This window comes from Ursus arctos, unplaced genomic scaffold (genome assembly GCF_023065955.2).
Source record: "Ursus arctos isolate Adak ecotype North America unplaced genomic scaffold, UrsArc2.0 scaffold_23, whole genome shotgun sequence".
Lineage (NCBI taxonomy): Eukaryota > Metazoa > Chordata > Mammalia > Carnivora > Ursidae > Ursus > Ursus arctos.
Genome location: NW_026622908.1, coordinates 1,887,064 through 1,907,749, shown reverse-complemented (window position 1 = coordinate 1,907,749; position 20,686 = coordinate 1,887,064). Strand labels below are relative to the sequence as shown.

The 20,686-nt window shown below is 38.9% G+C and overlaps 1 protein-coding gene across 1 annotated transcript in view; it reads right to left on the bottom strand.

Moving 5' to 3' along the window:
• Window positions 1–20,459, bottom strand: part of CTR9 (CTR9 homolog, Paf1/RNA polymerase II complex component) — a 29,135-nt gene extending 8,676 nt beyond the window's left edge. The window contains exons 1-17 of the mRNA XM_048216151.2: window positions 20,008–20,459; window positions 18,679–18,777; window positions 16,477–16,716; window positions 15,124–15,241; window positions 14,424–14,513; window positions 11,000–11,148; window positions 9,579–9,686; window positions 5,798–5,905; window positions 5,422–5,658; window positions 5,095–5,184; window positions 4,853–4,981; window positions 4,562–4,745; window positions 3,100–3,188; window positions 2,427–2,612; window positions 2,229–2,316; window positions 1,901–2,049; window positions 26–142 (exon numbers count right to left, since the gene is read on the bottom strand). Of these exons, the coding sequence (XP_048072108.1) occupies window positions 26–142; window positions 1,901–2,049; window positions 2,229–2,316; window positions 2,427–2,612; window positions 3,100–3,188; window positions 4,562–4,745; window positions 4,853–4,981; window positions 5,095–5,184; window positions 5,422–5,658; window positions 5,798–5,905; window positions 9,579–9,686; window positions 11,000–11,148; window positions 14,424–14,513; window positions 15,124–15,241; window positions 16,477–16,716; window positions 18,679–18,777; window positions 20,008–20,052 (2,226 nt within the window). The 5' untranslated portion in view covers window positions 20,053–20,459. The remainder of the gene's footprint in view (window positions 1–25; window positions 143–1,900; window positions 2,050–2,228; window positions 2,317–2,426; window positions 2,613–3,099; window positions 3,189–4,561; window positions 4,746–4,852; window positions 4,982–5,094; window positions 5,185–5,421; window positions 5,659–5,797; window positions 5,906–9,578; window positions 9,687–10,999; window positions 11,149–14,423; window positions 14,514–15,123; window positions 15,242–16,476; window positions 16,717–18,678; window positions 18,778–20,007) is intronic.
• Between the last annotated feature and the right edge of the window lie 227 nt (window positions 20,460–20,686).

The window sequence follows — 20,686 nt, the reverse complement described above, 5'->3', positions numbered from 1 at the left end:
GAGAATAATGAGTTTTTCTTCTTACCTTTAGCAATGTCTGTTTGCACTCTTGTAACTTGCCACACTTGAAGAGGGCCCGGGCCAAATACAACACAACTTCAGTGTTCTGGTGCTTATAGAACTTTCTGAGGCAGTTTTCATACTATAATAAAAGAAAAAATTAGTTAAAATACAAAAAGGATTAAATAATGTTGTCATCATATAACAAGATTTCAAGTGATTTTAAAGCTATGTGAAAAGGTATTTTACCTTTTGAGTGGTTAATTTAATTTAGTTAATTAATTTATTTTTTAAGATTTTATTTATTTATTTAACAGAGAGAGACAGCCAGCGAGAGAGGGAACACAAGCAGGGGGAGTGGGAGAGGAAGAAGCAGGCTCTTAGTGGAGGAGCCTGATGTGGGGCTCGATCCCAGAGCACCGGGATCACGCCCTGAGCCAAAGGCAGACGCCTAACAACTGTGCCACCCAGGCGCCCCATTGAGTGGTTAATTTTAAAGAATAATTTGAGAATGATTTTTGACATTCGCCAGGATACACTTTCACAACATGTATATCTGCTTTAAAAAAACCCAAAAAACCCACAACTAGATACTCAAAATAGTTTTTCCATTTGAAACTCGGACCAACACTGAAAGGATAAATAGATGGGAGGGCCTTTTTCATATCTCTAGCAATATTATCTAGAATCAGCTGACTGACAACTTACTAAAAGTTACACGCCTGGCTCCTCTGGGTTAATCTCTCTACCACCTTTCTTTAGGATCAGTGGAAACTACTGCCAATGAGCATGTGAAATCTCACAGTTGTGGTTGTTAACTTCTTGGCAAAACCAATATATAGCAATACTGGTGTCAATTTTGCCATGAACACTTCACTTTTGACCATGGAACCTATCCTGTCATAGGTAAGATCTTTTTCATGGAAGGTGGTTAGAGAGTTTCCCCTTGAATATCCCTGGTAATTAATTTGCATTTTTAAAAGGCAACATTATCACTCTGCAGATCAGGAAGGCCCTACCTCCAAAAACACCACCCCTGAGACTACCATATGCAGTCTGGATTTTATAAATCTTTGTGACTAGTGCCTTTCAAATATTCTGAATTTGATAACAATATCCACCCTTCTTAGACAAAAGGTTAACCACTTCCAGGAGCCTGACTGCACTTGTCTTCTACCTCTAGTAAGAACCTTGTTTTTTCTGACCATACTATTTCCCATAGAGCCTAAGAACCTTTTTACTTTTTAATATGCTATAGATGCTAAATATATATATTTTTAAAGATTTTAAACTTACAATCCTGAACTCAAGAATCACATGCTCTACCTACTGAGCAAACCATGCACCCCTAGATGCTAAATACGATTTTTTAACTTCAAGCTCAAGCTCTCCACAAATACAAAAAGCCTAACAAGATTCTACAGTGATGAAAACTAATCCCTATGGAGTTTTTCTTTTTTTCCAAAATGTCATTTAACCTTTCTGAAACTCGATTTCTCCCATCTGAGAAAGAAGAGTGTAAAACAAGGAAACAAATATTAAATCCTCCTATCTTCTGGGTACTTACTGATATACTAGGCATGTTAGTACCAAGTATGGTATCTAGTACTCTTCATACTGGATCCTCATACAATTCTGTGAATTTAAGGTACACGATCTCCATTTTATAAATGGGGAAACTGGTTCAGAGAGGATGTCCTTTGCCCAAGGCATGCGATTAGGGGTAGCACCAGGACTCATATCTCTGTTTGAACACCAAAGACTGGCCTTAACATTATATGACTGTAAGTCTCTGAACAGACACAGTATCACATGCTCCACGGCAGGGTCAGAATGGTTAAGAAAACATCTGTTCAACGATCAACACAATATAAAAACATCTTGGAAGATAAACTGTTACCATCTGAACGGCACTGATATACTGCTTCTGTTCCACGTAGATGTGTGCTAGGTTCAACCACACATCACTGATATCTGCTGTTGCTTCTCTTACTTGGGCAAATACATCACGAGCTTCACGAAAATATCCTTTGTGGGCCAAAACAGCTCCTAAAATTATAAAAAGGCTCACATTTAAGAATGTTCTAATTGTAGCCAGAAAAACAACTGAAAGTCATATTTTAAAACAACTATGTTTATTACTTTTAGGGAGAAATTATGATCTACAAACATTCCTGTGAAAGCGCTTATTTCACACATCACTACAGTTGCCCGTGTCTTATAATCACCTATGCCATTAGCAGCATACAGATTCTTTGCATCATTTCTGAGTACTTGTTTATAGATGGCCAGAGCACGATCCTGATGGCGCTTTTCCTATAAAAAGAAACAAGCATTATAAAACAAAATTCAAACAGGAGTCAAGTGTCAGTTTTGTTTTAAAGAGACAAAAAGGAAAAAAAAATGAAGAGACAAAAAGTAATTACCTTTTCTCGATCCCGGGTGGGCTGATGCAAAGTCTGGAGCCAGACGTTGCCAAGCGCCAGCATAGAGTAAGTATCACTCTGCGTAGATGGTTGTTTTAATATCCTCTCAAATTTCTTCTGTCCTGGACCCCATTCTTGTTTTGCTAAATGAAGATTACCAATCAAAGACCAAGCATCTGGATGGTCCTGAAACACACATGTGTTAAGAATCAAAATCTGTAATTTGGATTCAGAGTCATCAATCACCTTTCCATGATAGCTGATTACTGAAGAGGTTTACAAGCTACATTTACAAATCGAGAGTGGAGATGGATTCATGAATTGTAAAATCAATTTAGTGTATAATTATCAGCATAAGAAATGCAACAGAATGGAATATAGGAAGGTCATGAGTGTACAGCACATGGCGACAGCACATAAAGATTTGCAAAACTTTGATTTTAGTTGTTTGTATACACACGCGTTCTAGGCTATGATGTAAAGGCTATTTCTGTGGGCCACAATCAAAGAGGTTAGATGACTTTTATTCTCTAGTATCTTTAACAAGTAAAAATAAAACAGGGAGATGTCAAGATATGAGACATATGATAGACATTAAAATGAGAAACTGATTTACTATGAAAATAAAAGGTGAGAATATTATTTTTCAAACCTGAGAGTTAATACTACCAACCTGATTAATTTGAAGAGCTTCCTTAAACCAATCTGAAGCCTCATAAAAATTTCCTTTATCTCTAGCCATGGCTCCTAGGCGCAGATAGCCTGAAAATATACATTTAGAAGTTTTTATGTTTAAAATATTAGCTATAAAAGATCATAATTTTTAACTCATACTTTCAAAATGATTGTATTTTGTTAATTCATTCATGCAATGAACAGAAATCCCACAGGTGAAAAATACTAAGCACCAATAAAACTAATTAATAATCTAACAAGTTAAAGAGCAACTCTGTCACCATCAAGTCTCACTCTTTGAAATCTCAGATTTATCTCTGCCTGTCTATTCCCAATGTTAGCACCCTGGTCCAAGTTCTTATCTCCACCACAGTTACTTAAAAAGCTTGGAGCAGTTCTGTTTCCAGTTTCTCTCTGATGTACCACGCTGTCACTTTTTCTTAAAAAGCTGCTTGTCTTCTGGCAAAACAGTGAAAGCATGGACTACTAGGGATTACTAGTTAGAAAATCTGGGCTCTAACTGTGGGCTTCCACTTAAACAACAATAAGAAAGTGTCACACAAATGCAAGTTGTTATTTTCTCCAGAAAATGTCACTCTCCTCAGGCAACTAACAATGGCTTACTATTGCCTATCAAACCAATTCAAGTTCAGCTGGGCATTCAATTAAAATCTTACTTGTTTTAAATCACTTTTGCATCCATAACAGCATGATCAGGGCCAAGTTAATAGCTCCTGATTTAACCAGAGTCAAAATATCATAGCTTTAGGTTCTTTCAAGGGAAGTATAGTATTATAAATTATTTTTAATTAAAAACTTTCCAAATTTTACAATATGTGTAAAAACTCAAGGTAGGACATTTTAGTAATAATTATTTCCAAATAAAATAGTGTTCTTTCTTACTATTATAAACATTGCAAAAATGTTAACAGGAAATCAGAGCAAGGGCAACATAAAGGTACATCCATCACCAAATAAGCCAAGGAGTTCTTCAAAGTCTAATAAAGGTAGCTTACCCACTGAAGATCGCCTCCCCTATGAAATATATGGTTCAACTGGTTTTTAGTTATTTCTTTTAGTTTCTAGCGTAAATTTAAGTGAAGCTGCATTGTTTTGTTTTGTTTTTTTAAAGCCATAAATTTGCCTTCAAGGGAAAGGGGACATTATAACTTTCACATTTTTTTACTATTGGTTCTAAGAAAGATTTTTTTCAGGCTGAATTTTGCTGCTGTTGTGGGAATTTTAATTCATAAAAAAAGTTTACAATTCTTGGGACGCCTGGGTGGCTGAGCCTTCGGCTCAGGTGATGATCCCAGGGACCTGGGATTAAGCCCTGCATCAGTCTCCCTGCTCAGCGGGAAGCCTGCTTCTCGCTCTCCCTCTGCCTGCTGCTCCCCCTGCTTGTGCTCTCTGTCAAACGAATAAAATCTTGAAAAAAAAAAGAAGTTCACAATTCTCACAGTCAACATAATTAGGATGTTCCCGTAAGATGTTTTTATATAATTTTTCTGCTTCATGGAATTCACACATTGCCTCATAGAGCCTGGCTAAATTATATGATGTTGTAACAGAAATGGCATTATAGTAATGCTCGTCATGCTCAGCTTCTGCCTTTGCGCGATCCAATGACGCCAAAAAGTATTTCTAAGAGAAAGAAAAGAAAATTACATTGTTAAAAGATAGTTAATCCATCTAAAAAAGTGTGCATCAACTTGACAGTATGTAAGAAGGGAATATTTCCAGTTCCCTACCTTTGCCTCCCCGAGATTTCCAAGTCTAAAATGCAGGGCACCCACATTATTCAGAATCTCTGGCGGGACATCGGCCTGCACTTTCTCCTGAAGGATCCGTGTAGCTGTTCCATAAGCTGAAAGGGCACCCTGTATTTTCATGGTGGAAACAAGAAGGTATAAGTGAAAATGAAAGGGAGAAATACTACACCACACTTTCAAAAAACACATCAGATAGAAGACCAAAAACATTGCTAAAATACCTGTATATCAGTCTGTTCTAAGATCTGTGCCAATTCAATCCAAGCTTCAACATCATCAGGATACTGTTCTGTGACCTTTTTCAAATGGCCCTGGGATAAAAGAGATCATTAAGCTGAAGCAGGCTTACTGCAGCAACTATGGGCTGTCAAGGTAAATAGTGGTAGCTACTCTACCTTGTTTAATACGTCAACTGTTTGTTATTTCAACCGGAACAAAGCTCGGCTAACAAAACCGCTTCCATCATATCTCTACTAGCAATAACAAGAATGAGGCATGACAGTCTAGTGATAACTATCAGAAAATAGCTACAATTTTTAAAAATGTACCTTGGCAATATCTCGTTTTTCTTGATCTTCTGAGGCAGCATATAGCGAGCCAAGAATTTTCATAGTTTCATAATTATTAGGATAAGCTTTCAAAACTTTCTCAAAGCACTGAGATGCATTTTCTTTGTCACCTCGATAAATATACATTTGTCCTAAACCAAAAAATGGCAGCACAAAAGAGGATGAAGCAAACTGTGTGGCTTGATAGTAGTACTGGAAGGCTTGGTCATAATCTTCCTAAAAGATGAAAATCAAACAAGACCAAGAGTATGTACAAAAGTTTATCTTCCTTTTCATGTGCGAAAGCTTTTAAAAGACTTGAAACACTATGAAACAAAAGAATTAGATATTTAGAGAAGGTTTAAAATGATCTTACCTGAACGTGGAATGATCTAGCCAGCTGATAACAACTTTCTGCTTGCATAGCCTCCACTTCTGTATTATGGAATGCATGGAGAGCCAAGTGCTGGACTTTACTATAATCCTGAACAATGGGATCCAGAAATCAACTGAGTCAATTCAAACAACTCTAACAGTCTCAATCATAAGGCTTCCTCAAATTTCATTTTTAAAATGTGTTCACTAGGGGCGCCTGGGTGGCACAGCGGTTAAGCGTCTGCCTTTGGCTCAGGGCATGATCCCAGCGTTATGGGATCGAGCCCCACATCAGGCTCCTCCACTAAGAGCCTGCTTCTTCCTCTCCCACTCCCCCTGCTTGTTTCCCTCTCTCGCTGGCTGTCTCTATCTCTGTCGAATAAATAAAATCAAATCTTTAAAAAAAAAAATAAATAAAATAAAATAAAATGTGTTCACTAAATTACCAATAACAGTGCTGTATCCAGAATTACGAATCATTTTTCTCATTCTCCTTGCATATACATTCATTTACATAGACCTTAACACCTAGCCATCACATCTATTACTTTATTTAATCCCACAACAATCCTTTGAGGTATCAGCCCTATTGTTGTGATGAGAAGACCTGAGAGGTTAAGTCCCTTATTACTAGTAAAGGGAACAGTTACAATTTATTGAGAACTAGTATATACTAAGCACTGTGGTAGGTATGATACTTACAATTATTCTAGCCTCCGTCGAAAACCCTTCAAAGAGTATCATTATTACCATTTTATTGATGGGGAAATGGAGGCTTAAAGAAATAAAGTGTGTTGTCTAAGGTGGAAAAGCTAGAATCTGGATTTAATTTTTTTCTGACTCCAAGGAAATACACAAGGGTAGCAAGCTTAAGTGACGGGATTTGAATTCAGCTCTCTTCAGATGCATGGGTCATGACTTTCCCATTAGACCTGACTTAATTTGGATTACAGAGCTAATCTTCTGAGAGTTTCAAATTCAGAGTTCATATGTTGGGAGTAGGAAACAACTTTCTGGTTTTAATAGGGATATATTTTATCCATTTGATAGTAATCTGGTCTGGAGAGCCTTTGTTTGGTCAATGGTCAGTTTCAACTTTTTAAAAAAATATTAGGAATAATAATGTGATTGCTGTTCTTAATAGTAACTGTTTTCCATTAGATAAGTACTTAATATGCGCATGACATTGAATCCTAACTGCCACTACTCAAACCCTATAAAGTAGGTTTTATTATTGTTTTACAAGTGAGGAAATTAAAGTTTAGGGAAATTATTTGCCCAAAGCCACATAACTATATAATGGTGGTACCTGAATTTGAACCAAATGATTCAAACTCTACACTTGGAATTAGGTTGCACAGCCTTTCAGCTAAATTTATATATTGCTCCCTGGGATGAGGGTAAAGGTCAAATGTTGGGTTTGGAATATACTTTAATTTTTCTATTTTTATTACTCTTTGGCTCATGACACACCTTTTAGGGAATAAAATGGTTCCATTTTGAAATTTAACATAAAATGTATTGGAGATTACATTCCATTTTAAAATCCTTATTCACATCTCTTTGGTTCCTCCAGCTTTTGTCCCCAACCCCCTCTGCATTCCAGCTGCTTCTCTTTCTGATCAAACAACCAACCTTAATTCTCAGTTCTTTCTGGAAGTCTGTGTTAACTGCTCCAGGAGTCACCATAGCTCCCAGCTCTAAACCCACTTTACTACTTAATTACTGAAGTATCTGGGATGTTAATTTATAATGCCTTTTCTTCCCAGCTAAATGATTCTTCTACAGGAGAGGCAATGTAGTGTGGTGGGCAGAGAATTAAAATGCCATATCTCAACTGTACTACCTGCTAACTGAGTGAATTTGGGCAAGTGATGTTACCTAACTTTGCTGAATCTCAATTTTCTTATTCATAGCAAGGGAAATAGAAATACCCTGCTTACCTCCTAGGGCTGCTCTGATGACAGATCAAGAAAACATATGTAAGCATGCTCTGTAAATCTTTAGGACATATATTCACTACAAGATGACTTCACAGTGTTGATCACATATCAGGTGTTCAGTAACACTCAAATAGACTGGCTTGATTTACATATTTCACATATATAATCTAAAAGGTTTTGAGCTTGTTAAAAAGCAAGACTTTATCTTCAGCAGTGGAAGGGTGACTAGCATTGAAAATTAAAAACTGAATAATTTTCATTTGGTTCAAGGAAGCTGTCCTAACAGCTGTGAGCAATGATTATTAAATATGGACTCAAATATTTAGGATTATTAGTCCTTTGTTTTTCTTTTTAGTAAAAAGCATACTTGTGTAACTCTTTTATCTGAAACAGTAACACTTCAAGTACTTATAAGATACATTTCCATCTTCTTCTATAACAGTTACAGCATAAAGCTTAATTAATAATTTATTAGGAATGGGGAGTATGCTGCTATAGCCAGAAGGCATAAGGCATCATGGTAAACAGCTGTGTGACCTTAGCCTATTACCTCTGCCTCAATTATTCATGCACAAAATGGGGATAATATTAACAACCTCTGACTATTACCTGACTATTCTACAAATTCATGGAATGCATTTTTTTTTTTTTTAAGATTTTATTTATTTATTCGACAGAGATAGAGACAGCCAGCGAGAGGGAACACAAGCAGGGGGAGTGGGAGAGGAAGAAGCAGGCTCACAGCCGAGGAGCCTGATGTGGGGCTCGATCCCGTAACGCCGGGATCACGCCCTGAGCCGAAGGCAGACGCCCAACCGCTGTGCCACCCAGGCGCCCCAGGAATGCATTTTTTTTAAGTTTTATTTATTGAAGTAATCTCTACACCCCACATGGGGCTCCAACTCACAATACTGAGATCAAGAGTCCCATGCTCTTCTGACTGAGCTGGCCAGGCACCCCCATGAAATTCATTTTTAGTAATACTTGGTATTTAGTAAGTATTGACTGCGTATTAATAGCAGTAATAACAGTGATATGCTATCACTTTTACCTAAATTGCTATCTAATTAAAGTTCCTAGTACAATTTAGTACCTGGTTTCCATATGGCAAGTAAAACTTTCATACTTACTATATAAAAACTTTGCCAATAAAATCTTGGATTTAGTATTCAAGAAATCTAAAATACCACTGCTTCTACAGAATTAGTAGCAACTCTAAAAATTATATCTTGATCAATATGCAAAAACAAAAACTTCAATAACTCCTTGGATACCTATGTAAGTAGGTCCAAACCCCTTAAATGACACAAGTGCCTCACTACCTGGATCCAATGCATTGTCTAGCATGAGCCCACCATATGCCATGCTTTTACTAAACTAGAGACTATTTCTACATCTGTGCCTTTCCCCTTTCAACTACCTAAAGACCTCCTCCTAAAAACCTAGTTCAAGAGCTTTTCCTTCTTGGTGAAAACCCTTCTTAACCACTTGGTCACCTCCTCTTTCGTTTCTCTACCACAGCAAGATAGAGGCCTTTATTTCTATATTTACATTTGTTTACATGTCTGTGTTTTCTATGAAACTGAACCGAGTGCAGAAACCACACTTTTTTCATCTCCACGTCTCTACTGCAGTGTTGGGTAGAGTATAAAGGGTCAATAAATATTAAATGAGTAAGTGAACAAACATACCCACCCCCAATTAACTAATACAAATTTTAATTTGAAAAAAACTCGACATTTTCAATTTTATTCCAAGTTAAAAAAAGTATCAACTGCAGAACAGAAAAACAAATCAGGATTTAAAAGCAAACAACTTTAATAAATTGACTTCTCTTACCTTTTTGAAGAAAAAGTGATTTGCCAAGTGGTTCAATACCATGGGGTTGCTAGGATCAATAGTATAGGCTCTGGAAAGAAGCTGGACACCATTTTTGATGGAATCAGCCTAAAAGAAAAACAATGACAACAGCGTCATTACTTACTTAGCATTTTTCTCAAAGTTTTCTTTATAGTCTGAAGAAATAAGGTTATATAAATCTAAGTTCAGATACCAAAATATAGCTCGTTTCAGTTAACCTTCAGCAGGGATAAAAAAAAAATTTCTAATAGTGAATTAAATTGTTAGAACTTCCCTCACAATCAGCCACCTTTGGTATTTTTATAGATCCTGGCTGTCTTCTTGATGTGGCAGATGTCTGCGGATTACCCAACAGCCAGTTTACCCCCCTTACTGTGTTAATAGAGTCCAGACTTTGCAGCTTGTGATCTTTTAATTTCAGGAAGGAAAATTCCTTCTTCCTCTTCTCAAACCCCAGGGGATGAATGATGATTGATCTAAACCAGTCAAGATAATGTATTTCCCTTCTCTGGGGATCAGCCTAAGGCAGTGGTTCTAAACTGGGGGCGATGTCATTTTTCATTATCACAACAGGTAGGACACGCTGGCATTTAGTGGCCAGAGGTCAGGGATGCTGCTAAACGTCCTACCAATGGGTAGGATAATTTCCCACAACAAAAAATTACCTAGCTCCAGAAGTCAATAGGTAGCTTAGCTAAGGCTAAGAAACTCTGACAACCCTGTCTAGACAATTACACACAAGGGGAAGCATGACGGGGATAGAACTGCTCTAAGAGAAAGCCGTTTATCCTTTCCCTTTCCTCCCTCTATATAAGGTTGATGAAATAACAAGAGCCTGGAAAGACAGCAGCTATCTTGCAACTATGAGGTGACAGACATGAGGAGGAAAATCCACATACTAAGGAAGGACAGAAAGATGTAAAATTCTGGGTTTGAGGATACTGAGGTGCCAAATCCAAGACCTTAGATAGCTGGTTTGGTAGACGATAAAAACCCTCATGTTTAAGTCACTGCAGTAGGCTTTTTGTTACTTGCGATGGAAAGCATTCCAAACTGACAAACGTTGTACAACTGCTTACCTGAAATTCTGAAATTCAAAAACTTCTTAAAAAACAAGTTGTTTGGTAATCTTAGAGCAAGCTTACATGGGGGCAAAACTTTACCTAAATTGTGGGGTTATCCTATTAGTGTGAACAGTCACTCATTCCAACACAGAAATATAAGTTTGCATTTGGGGTGGTGTCCTAATACCTGGGTGTTAGATATTATGCAGTGCAGGCATCATATGACATTTCTATTATCTGCAATCTTGACGTCTAAAACACTCTGGTCTCAAGAGTTTTAGATAAGTGTAGTGAGCCTGACAGATCAGTCACGAAAGAATTTTTTCATTCACATACCTCTTTATTGTTGAGTTCTAGTACAGCCAGTCCAACCAATGCTCCCACACATTTGGAATTGAGTTCCAGGGCTCTGCTGAATGCCAGACGAGCTTTCTCCAGTTTGTTAAGTTTCACAAAGCAATGGCCCATTCCTAAACGAACTTCCGCTAAAAAAAATAGTCAATCTGTCAAACTGGGACATTTTTAGGGTTTGAATTAAACAAAATGATTAAATATTCTCTTTTAGTTGCAAAATCTCAAAATTAACCTCAGTATAACTACACTATAAAATCTTTTGGTATATCATGAATTTAGTTTCAGTGGATATTATACCATACTGCCCACCCCCTTTCTCACCATGAACAGAATACCTACAATACTGGTATTTTTCTTGCACTCCTGGCTACACTGTACCTTCAAGATCTAATTTTCAAAGAGCAATTTTTAAAGGCAGCAAAAAGTTTCATGAAGGCATTCAACACTGTGACTATGTGCACATACTGTCATTCCTTCAGAGCTATGCTTATACTTGCTACCCAACTTCAAGGCCGTGCCAAAACTCCACCACGTTCCCATGAAGGGCCAACCTCCCCACTGGTCACTGGATCTTACCCTTCTCATCTATTTAAGGACACTGCTCCAGCAACCGTCTCCTATTTTTCCTGCATTATCAAATTTTCTCTCTCTACTACATCATTCTCAGATACATACGTTCTCCCATCTTAAAAAAAAAAATCCTCTCTTGATTCCATTTCCCTTTTCAATTGTCAACCCATTCCTATTCTTCCCTTGATAGTAAAACTGCTTGAAAGATCTAGCTATAGTTGCTGCCTCTCTAACTCTCCTTTTCCATTTTCTCTTAAATGTATTCCACCGAGGATCTCACCCCCACCATTCCAGTAAAACTGCTTTTATCAAGGTCACTAACGATTACTATGCTGCTGAATTCAATGGTCAATTCTGGGTTCCTATTTTACTTGACCTAACAATAGAATGGGACAGTGTCTGACCCTGTCCTGGAAACATTTTACATTTGACTTCAAGGACATTGCCCTTACTCTCTTTTCCTCTTACATCTCTGGCTGCTCCTTCTCAGGCTCCTTTGTTGGTTCTTCTTCATTTCCCTAACCTCTACAATGTCACAGTGCCCTAGAACACCATCCTCGGACCTTTTTCTATCTCTACTCACTCCCCTGGTGACCTCATAGTTTCATGGCTTTATGTACCACCTACATGTTGATGACTTCCAAGTTAATTACTTCAGCTCAGACCTCTTTCCTGAACAACAGCACTCCTGACCTCTCCACTTGTAGGTCTAAAAGGTATTTTAAAATTTTCATGTCTAAAACTAATTTGTCTTGAACTATTTTCCAGATGTACTAAAATGTAACTCTACTCTTACAAGGAGTTACCCTTTGATTCCTCCTTTGTCTCATACATCACATCTACTCTGTCAGTTCTTCCTTCAAAACATATAGATTCCAATCACTTGCTCCTCTACTATTACCTAGTGCAAGCCGCAATCATCTCTGACCTACACGACTGCCAAAGCCTTCTACCTGGTCTCCCCATTTCTGTCCTTGCCCTCCTGACCCACTCTAGTCTCAACCCAGAAGCCCAAATGATCCTTTTAAATATAAGTAAGATCAGGGGCGCCTGGGTGGCGCAGTTGTTAAGTGTCTGCCTTCGGCTCAGGGTGTGATCCCTGCGTTCTGGGATCGAGCCCCACATCAGGCTTCTCTGCTAGGAGCCTGCTTCTTCCTCTCCCACTCCCCCTGCTTGTGTTCCCTCTCTCGCTGGCTGTCTCTCTCTGTTAAATAAATAAAATCTTTAAAAATATATATATAAGTAAGATCATTCATTACTTACTCCTTTGCCCAAAGCCCTCGAGTGGCTTCCTATGTCTATCAAAGTAAAAGCATAAGTGCTTATAATAATAATAATCTATGACGCCTTACATGATTGGTCCCTGGTTCTATCTTTGACCCAATTCTTACTACTTTTCCTCTTCATTTTCTCTCTCCATTCCAGATGGAGAGAGCTTTTTCACCGTTCTTCAAACTTGCTAGACCAACTCTTTTCTCAGGACCTTTATACCTCTTGTTCTCTCTCTCTGGGAATAATCTTCTTCCATATATCTATATGTCTATTATTTTAAGGTCTTTACTTAATTGTTACCATTTTCCTGGTCAACCTTTCTTTTTTTTGGTGGCGGGGGAAGCAGAAGGGGAGAGAGAGAATCTTTTTTTTTTTTTTTAAGATTTTATTTATTTGAGACAGAAACAGAGCATGAGCAGGGGGAGGGGCAGAGGAAAGAGGGAGAAACAGGCTCCCCACTGAGCACAGAGCCCAATGCGGGGCTTGATGCCACGCCCCTGAGCTGAAATCAAGAGTCAGATGCTTAACCGACTCAGCCACCCAGATTCCCCAAGAGAGAGAATCTTAAGCAGGTTCTACACCCAGTGCAGAGCCCAACGCAAGACTTGACCTCACAACCGTGAGATCATGACCCAAATCAAAATCAAGAGTCATATGCTTAACTGACTGAGCCACCCAGGCACTCCCTGGTCAACCTTTCTAAGCAATCTCCCAATTCTTCTCATACACCTTTTCTGCTTTACTTTCCTTTTACTGCTATCTTATGCAGGATATATTTTACTCATTTTATCTTCCCCACTGCAAAATGAATTCCACGAGGGCAGGGAATTTTTTTTTTTTTTAGGATTTTTTTATCCATTCCAGAGAGAATGAGTGAGCAGGGGGAGGGTCAGAGGGAGAGAGAGACAATCTCCATCAGACTCCCTGCTGAGTGTGGAGCCCGACATGGGGCTCGATCCCATGACCCCAAGATCATGACCTAAGCCAAAACCAAGAGTCTGACGCTCAATCCACTGAGCCACCCAGGCACCCCAAGGCAGGGACTTTTGTCTTTTTGGTTTACTGCTGCATTCCTTCGGTCTAGAACAATACCTGGCACAGTTGATCAATAAGATTTGTAAATGACTGAGATTTTCAATAGACAAATAGTATAAAGCAAAAAGATTATAATATGATCTGCTAGGGATGCCTGGGTATCTCAGTTGGTTAAGCTTCTGAATCTTGGTTTCAGCTCAAGTCACGATCTCATGGGTCATGAGATCAAGCCCTGCATTGGCTCCATGCTCAGCAGGGAGTCTACTTAAAGATTCTCTCCCTCTGCCTCTCACCCCCACTCATGCATGTTTGCTCTCTCTCTCTAAAATAAATAAATCTTAAAAAAAAAAATAAGATCTGCTATTCAGCTTTTGGATCAAACATAATATATTTTTTTAAATTTCAATTCTGTCATTTCAACAACCCCATAGCATCTTTTCACAACTAACTTCCTAGGCAACTGCCAAATCCTCAATATTTTCAGTTGGATCACATATAGCTTAGACTTCAAATAAAGTTTTTTTCTTACCTGGACATCCTGGGTTAGTACGCAATGCTTTCTTATAGTAAGCAAGAGCTCCTCTGTAATCCTTCTTGTTGAATGAAATGCAAGCTTTACCTGTAATAATTTTAAAAAATAAACATGCATTGATTAAAGAACACAAGTCTCACATGTTCTATATAAACTCACCTAAATCCATACATCTCTGAATAATACTTGAAAATGGTGAAAATGATTTCATATTTAAACTTGTTTTCCGTAAGGATATATTAATTTATGCCTATAAATAAAAGAATCCTGTTAAATGGTATAAAACAATTAAAATAGCTTATAGTTGTCCAAATAGACATTGCTTGTTGACTCTTTAGAACTGGATAATAGCTTATTCTTAACTGGTGTGTATGTATATATATATATATATATATATATATATATATATATATATATATATATATTTATTTTTTAATATTTTGAAGTGACTTTAATGGTAAAGGGAATTCTTTCCTTTTTTAAAATTTAAATTCAATTAATTAACATATAATGTATTATTTGTTTCAGGGGTACAGGTCTGTGATTGTAACTTCAAAAGAAACAATGATGTATTGCAGATAGTTTCATTTTTATAAAGTAAAGCTCTTCTACATTGCTGTCCAGCCCAGTCAAAGAAATATATTACAGGCATATGATGAAAGATAGTTTCCTAAGATGGTTGCCAAAAATGACTTACCAAGAAGGGCTGGGATATTATTTGGAGACTGGTTGAGTACAAAATGAAACTGCGCATCAGCCTGATCCATTTTGTCACCTTCAAGTAGGCAGAAACAGGCTCTTCCCAACAAATGGTTCTGAAAAAGTAATATATCATCTTAGACTTGACTTTACCAAGGAGCAAACACAATTTAACATGAATGTGTAACACTAAAATGAAAACCATATAGGAAGGAGGTAGAGTATCACATAAATTCCTCTATCAACTGTAATGTGTTTAAAAACTACCAATGGGCAATTCTTAATTACAAATCAAGAAATTATCCAGAAATGCAAGTCTTCTGTGCCAGGAACAATGACAAAAAGAAAAGTTCATTCTTCCACAATAGCCAAAATATGAAGCCCAGATGTCCATCAACAGATGAATGGATAAAGATGTGGTGTATATATATATATACAATGGAGTATTACTTAGCTACCAAAAGGAATTAAATCTTGCCATTTGCAACGACATGGATGGAACCAGAGGGTATCATGCTAAGTGAAATGAGAAAGACAAATACCGCGATTTTACTCATATGTGGAATTTTTTTTTTTTTAAGATTTTATTTATTTATTTATTTGACAGAGAGAGACAGCTAGTGAGAGAGGGAACACAAGCAGGGGGAGTGGGAGAGGAAGAAGCAGGCTCACAGCAGAGGAGCCTGATGTGGGGCTCGATCCCGGAACGCCAGGATCACACCCTGAGCCGAAGGCAGACACTTAACGACTGAGCCACCCAGGTGCCCCATATATGTGGAATTTAAGAAACAAATCAGACAAACACAGGCGAAGGGAAGGAAAAATAAAATAAGATGAAAACAGAGAGGGAGGCAAATCACAGAGACTCTTAATCACAGGAAACAAACAACTGAGGGCTGCTGGAGGGGAGGTTGGTGGGGGGATGGGGAAACTGGGTGATGGGCATTAAGGAGGGCACTTGATGTAATGAGCACTGGGTATTATATGCAACTGATGAAACACTAAACTCTACCTCTGAAACTAATACAGTACATGTTAATTAAATCGAATTTAAATAAAAAATTTTTAAAAATATGCTTGAAATTCACCCGGAGATGACGGAATTACTGACTCAACCTGTGGATAAGTTTTATACATGCTAAATTTGCCCACATTACTTCAACAGTACAACAACCAAAGAAATTCCAATTTTAACAGGGAATTCTTCTTTTGATATTTTTATTATCGACCATGTTAAGAAAAATTCTTTCCAAAAAAAAAAAAATTCCATTGCCTATCACACACACATTTTACTCTCATGTGGTATTCTTTCCTCTTTCATGATGAATTCAAAGAAATCTGACTTATTTACCTGATCATACATAATAATTTTATCAGCCATGGTATACAACAGGGTTGCCTGTGTAATAAGATCTTTCTTATTGTCCTTATTCTTTTCCTTCCGAGCCTGTTGTACATAATAGGCTGCCAATGTATCCAAGCAAGTCATCTGGTCTTTCTCATGGTCTCTATAGTCCAAATTGCCATCTATACGTGCTGCTTCCAACAACTTTACAAACTCTTCTGTTTTTCCTTGCTTGTAATATTCCAGCTAAAAGGTAAAGAATCAAATTAGAATTAATTAAAGCATATGTCCATACAAATAGCTACACACAAACATTTATAGCAACTCTGTTTGTAATAGCCAAAAACTGGAAACAACTCAATTGTTGATCAACAGGTGAATAGACAAACAAGCTGTGGTCTATCTGTACAACGGCTGCTGCTCGGCAGAAGAAAGAACCACTGATACATGCTACAATGTGGATAAGTCTCAAGATAATTATGCTGTGTGAGAGAAGCCAGACCAAAGAGAGTACATACTGTAATGATTCCATTTGTATAAAAACTGTAGAACATGCACTCTTTAGAAACAAAAAGCAGATCAAGGATTGACTGAGCACTATGGGGTGTGGGGAAGAGTTTGGAGGAAGGTTTTGGGGGGTGATGGGTATATTCATTATCTTGAATGTAGTGGTGATTTCACAGGTGTGAAATATGCTAAAACTTCTCAAATGGCACATGTCAAATATGTGCAGCTTACTGTAGGTGAATTATGCCTAATAAAGTTGTTAAAAAAGTGATAATCACCATATGTTTCCAAATTACTACTTACCTAGCGATAGTTGATTTCAAACTAAATCAGAGCCCAAGAGAAAAAGCAATAATGAGGGGGATATAGAATTCTAAACAGAAAACTTAGGTTCTGGTTCTAGATCTATCAAAATTATCCATGACTTAGGGCCTGCTGGATAACATCCCTGGGCATCTGTTTCATTCAATAATACTAAAAGGAAGATCCATCATTTATTACCCACCTACTGTGGGCCACAGATTATGCCAGGAGCTTTATATACTTATTTCTAATCTGTATAATCACCCTTAAAATGAATGCTAAGATCCCCACATTTTAGATGAGAAGGCAATCATTTGTCTAAGGTCACACAGCTAGTTAGCAGCCAAGTGGGAATTTGCACAAAGGCCTCTCTAATTCCAAAGCCTATACACTCTTTTCTCTGTAACACTCTACAGCCCACGATGTTTCATCAATCTTACCACAGGTGCACTAACCCTACAATCCCCCATTTTTCCTGTAAGTGCTGCTCAAGGAGGCATTTGTGCTAAAGAAAATCTAAATTCCCCTCTGACTTTAAAAACTGCATGACAAGCATTAGTGGCTGGTTCTCCATAGACCAGGAAAACTTCACACTTCAGAAAGGCACTATTGTCACTAAAAATATTTCTCTGCAAATCCTTATCTAATAAATTCTTAACAGTTAAGCTTGAGCATTGGATATAAGCCCAATTGTAGATCAACTTCTCCTTTCAAGATAATAGGAGGAGCCTCCTATGTATCTTTACACAAAAGGGACCTGGGCACACTTGCTTAAAAAAAATGATCTTAGTATATCCTATATTACAGTACCAGAATAATTTATTATGATGCTCTCATAAAAAGGAAACATTAGGCAGTTGGTGCTGGGGAGAGTGAAGGGTGTTAGAATTTTAGGCTGAGGTGATTCTCTTGAGAATCTCCAGTAGGGTTTATGTTATGGAAGGGACTGAACAGGACAAAAAAGAAGCCTGAGATAAACTTCATCCAAAGGGATTTTGTGAGTTAGCCTGGAATATAATCACCTTCTACACTATTTTATGGGAAAACAATGTTAAGTAACAATGTTTACATGGTAGCACCTTGTCTTTTCTCAGATTATCTACAAATCATAAGCCAGTCTTCACGGAGTAATTTATAAATAATCAAATACACAGTACAGAGTACTATTTAACTTAAATGAATTTTGCTTTTACCAACATATACTAATTTACCAGTGGAGTAGTATATCATTTAGGAAACTGGCCTTCTTATTCCATAAATGGTAATACAATTAACTTCCATACATATGGTACAATTTACTTATCCTGCTCCCAAGCTGGCTATTACTATATCTGAAAATAGAAACCAAATATTTTTCCCAGTCAACATATAAAAAATATTTGTTACATAAACACTGACCGCCAAAGCAATCCATATGTGCAGTTGTGTGTGTTCCTGTTTCAGAATACTGATAACTTCATCTCCCTCCGGTAACTGATCGAAGTCAAGTTCAATGACCTAAAACACAAAATACAGGTTTTGACTCTTATTTCTTCAAATTCACATATCTTCTTTTCTGCTTTTCAGAATATACATCAATATGGATATACATAGGGTTTGTGTTCACTTGCCATAAGGCTGAGCAAGTATATATGTTAAGACATATTTAAGGCACACATGTCAAATAGGGCATATGAAAATATTAAGGTAAAAGCATAGAGAAGCCAACAAATACTGCTAGATGTCTTCAAATCACCAGAACTATAAAATGTTACAAAAGTGTTGCTTACTCAAGAAGAACAAAACAAAACCCTGCCTAACATATAATCCCGGTGAAGTGCAGACAAGCACCCCTGAGACTCTGATGCCATAGGCCTGACTACTTGAGAAGCACAATCCTAGAGGCAATGCGAAGTTGAATGTCACTGGACACATTCATCAGGGAGACAGCATTTGTGTGTCACACACACTCCTGAATGTGGGCACAAAAATTAACAGTAGGCAAATGTTCTGGAATTTGATAGATGATGATGGTCACACAACTTTACAACAATACTACTGAAAACCAGTGGATTTTATGCTAAGTCAGTTATAGCTCAATATTTTATCTCAATCAAACAAAAATGAGAGTATGAGATATACTGGATATAGACAACATCAATGCTGAGGGCTTTACTCAGACAAGCCACAGGGTACCCATGCTGAGGCGAACCGAAGGGGAAGAGGGTTAATTCTATCAGCACACCGTGGCGGGTAGATCTCGGGGTCTCCATTTCGCCGTTGGAGCCGTGTGTGGCGGACACAGTGCACCATGACAGGCTCGAGTTTCTAAGGGATGAAGGGCGACATCCTATGTATCCTCAGGGAAAGATAGTTTGAGCAGCAGAGACCACGGTGACATCAGCGCCCACCTTTTACCTGTGAGGCGCCTTAACAATTTATGTGCACTCTCACACCCCTGCGCCCGACAAATTAGGAAGAGCAGAGTGCTGTCACATACGAACAGGTAGGAAAGGAACTTTCAAGAACTCCTCGGGGTGGCCCCGAGGCTGCGGGGACGTGATGTTGCCAGCCTGAAAAGGGGCAGGAGCTGGGGTAGGAGGTGATTGCGGCTTCGGTCGGGGATTTCGACCTGGGATCCTGGGGGAGAAGGTGGGGATCTCGCTTTGGAGGCGAAGTGAAAAGAAGGGGGAAGGTGTGGATCGTCCAAGTTCACAGTCCCCACCCTCCCCCATACTCGACACTTACCTCGTCAGTGTCCCGGAGGGGAATCTCGATGGAGCCCCGCGACATGATGAGATCAGAAGGCGAGCGGGCGTCTCGCCCCTCCGCTCTGCAGCCGGTACTCCTGGCTTGTGGCTCGTCCAGAGGTTAGCAGCGGCCCCGGCTCAGGTCGTGACTGCCGCCCCGCGGCGCCGCAGGAGCTTGGGCTTCTCCTTCCCGTCAGCCGCTTAAACAACGAACCACAGACGGCTGCCGGCCACTTCCGTCAGCCCCGCCCCCTGCCCCGGAAGCATTCCCGGCGGGAGGGTCTGTCAGATGGCCGGTTCAGCCTGTGGCTCCGGCGTCTCCTTGATTGTAGGACGCCGGCGTCGAGGTTTTCGTTAGCGGGTCAGATCCTCGGTGGGTCTGCGGATTTTGAATCAGACCCGCACTGGCGCAGCCTGAATAAAAACGCTGAAGGCGTAGCCGACCGACCCGCGGTGGGCGGGGCGACGAATGAGGCGAGGGTTCGGGGCCTGGCCACTGACTGACGTGGGACCTCCGGCCAATTCTGGCAGTCGGGTCCGACGCGGACTCCGCCTCCGCGCCCCGGGCTTGGCCGCTGTCTTCTGCTCCAGATTGCCGTGAATAATTCAATCATTCATTCCTCAGCCCCTCCTCCTTTAGCAGATATGAGGCGCAGTCATGCCTGTGCTACCTTTCT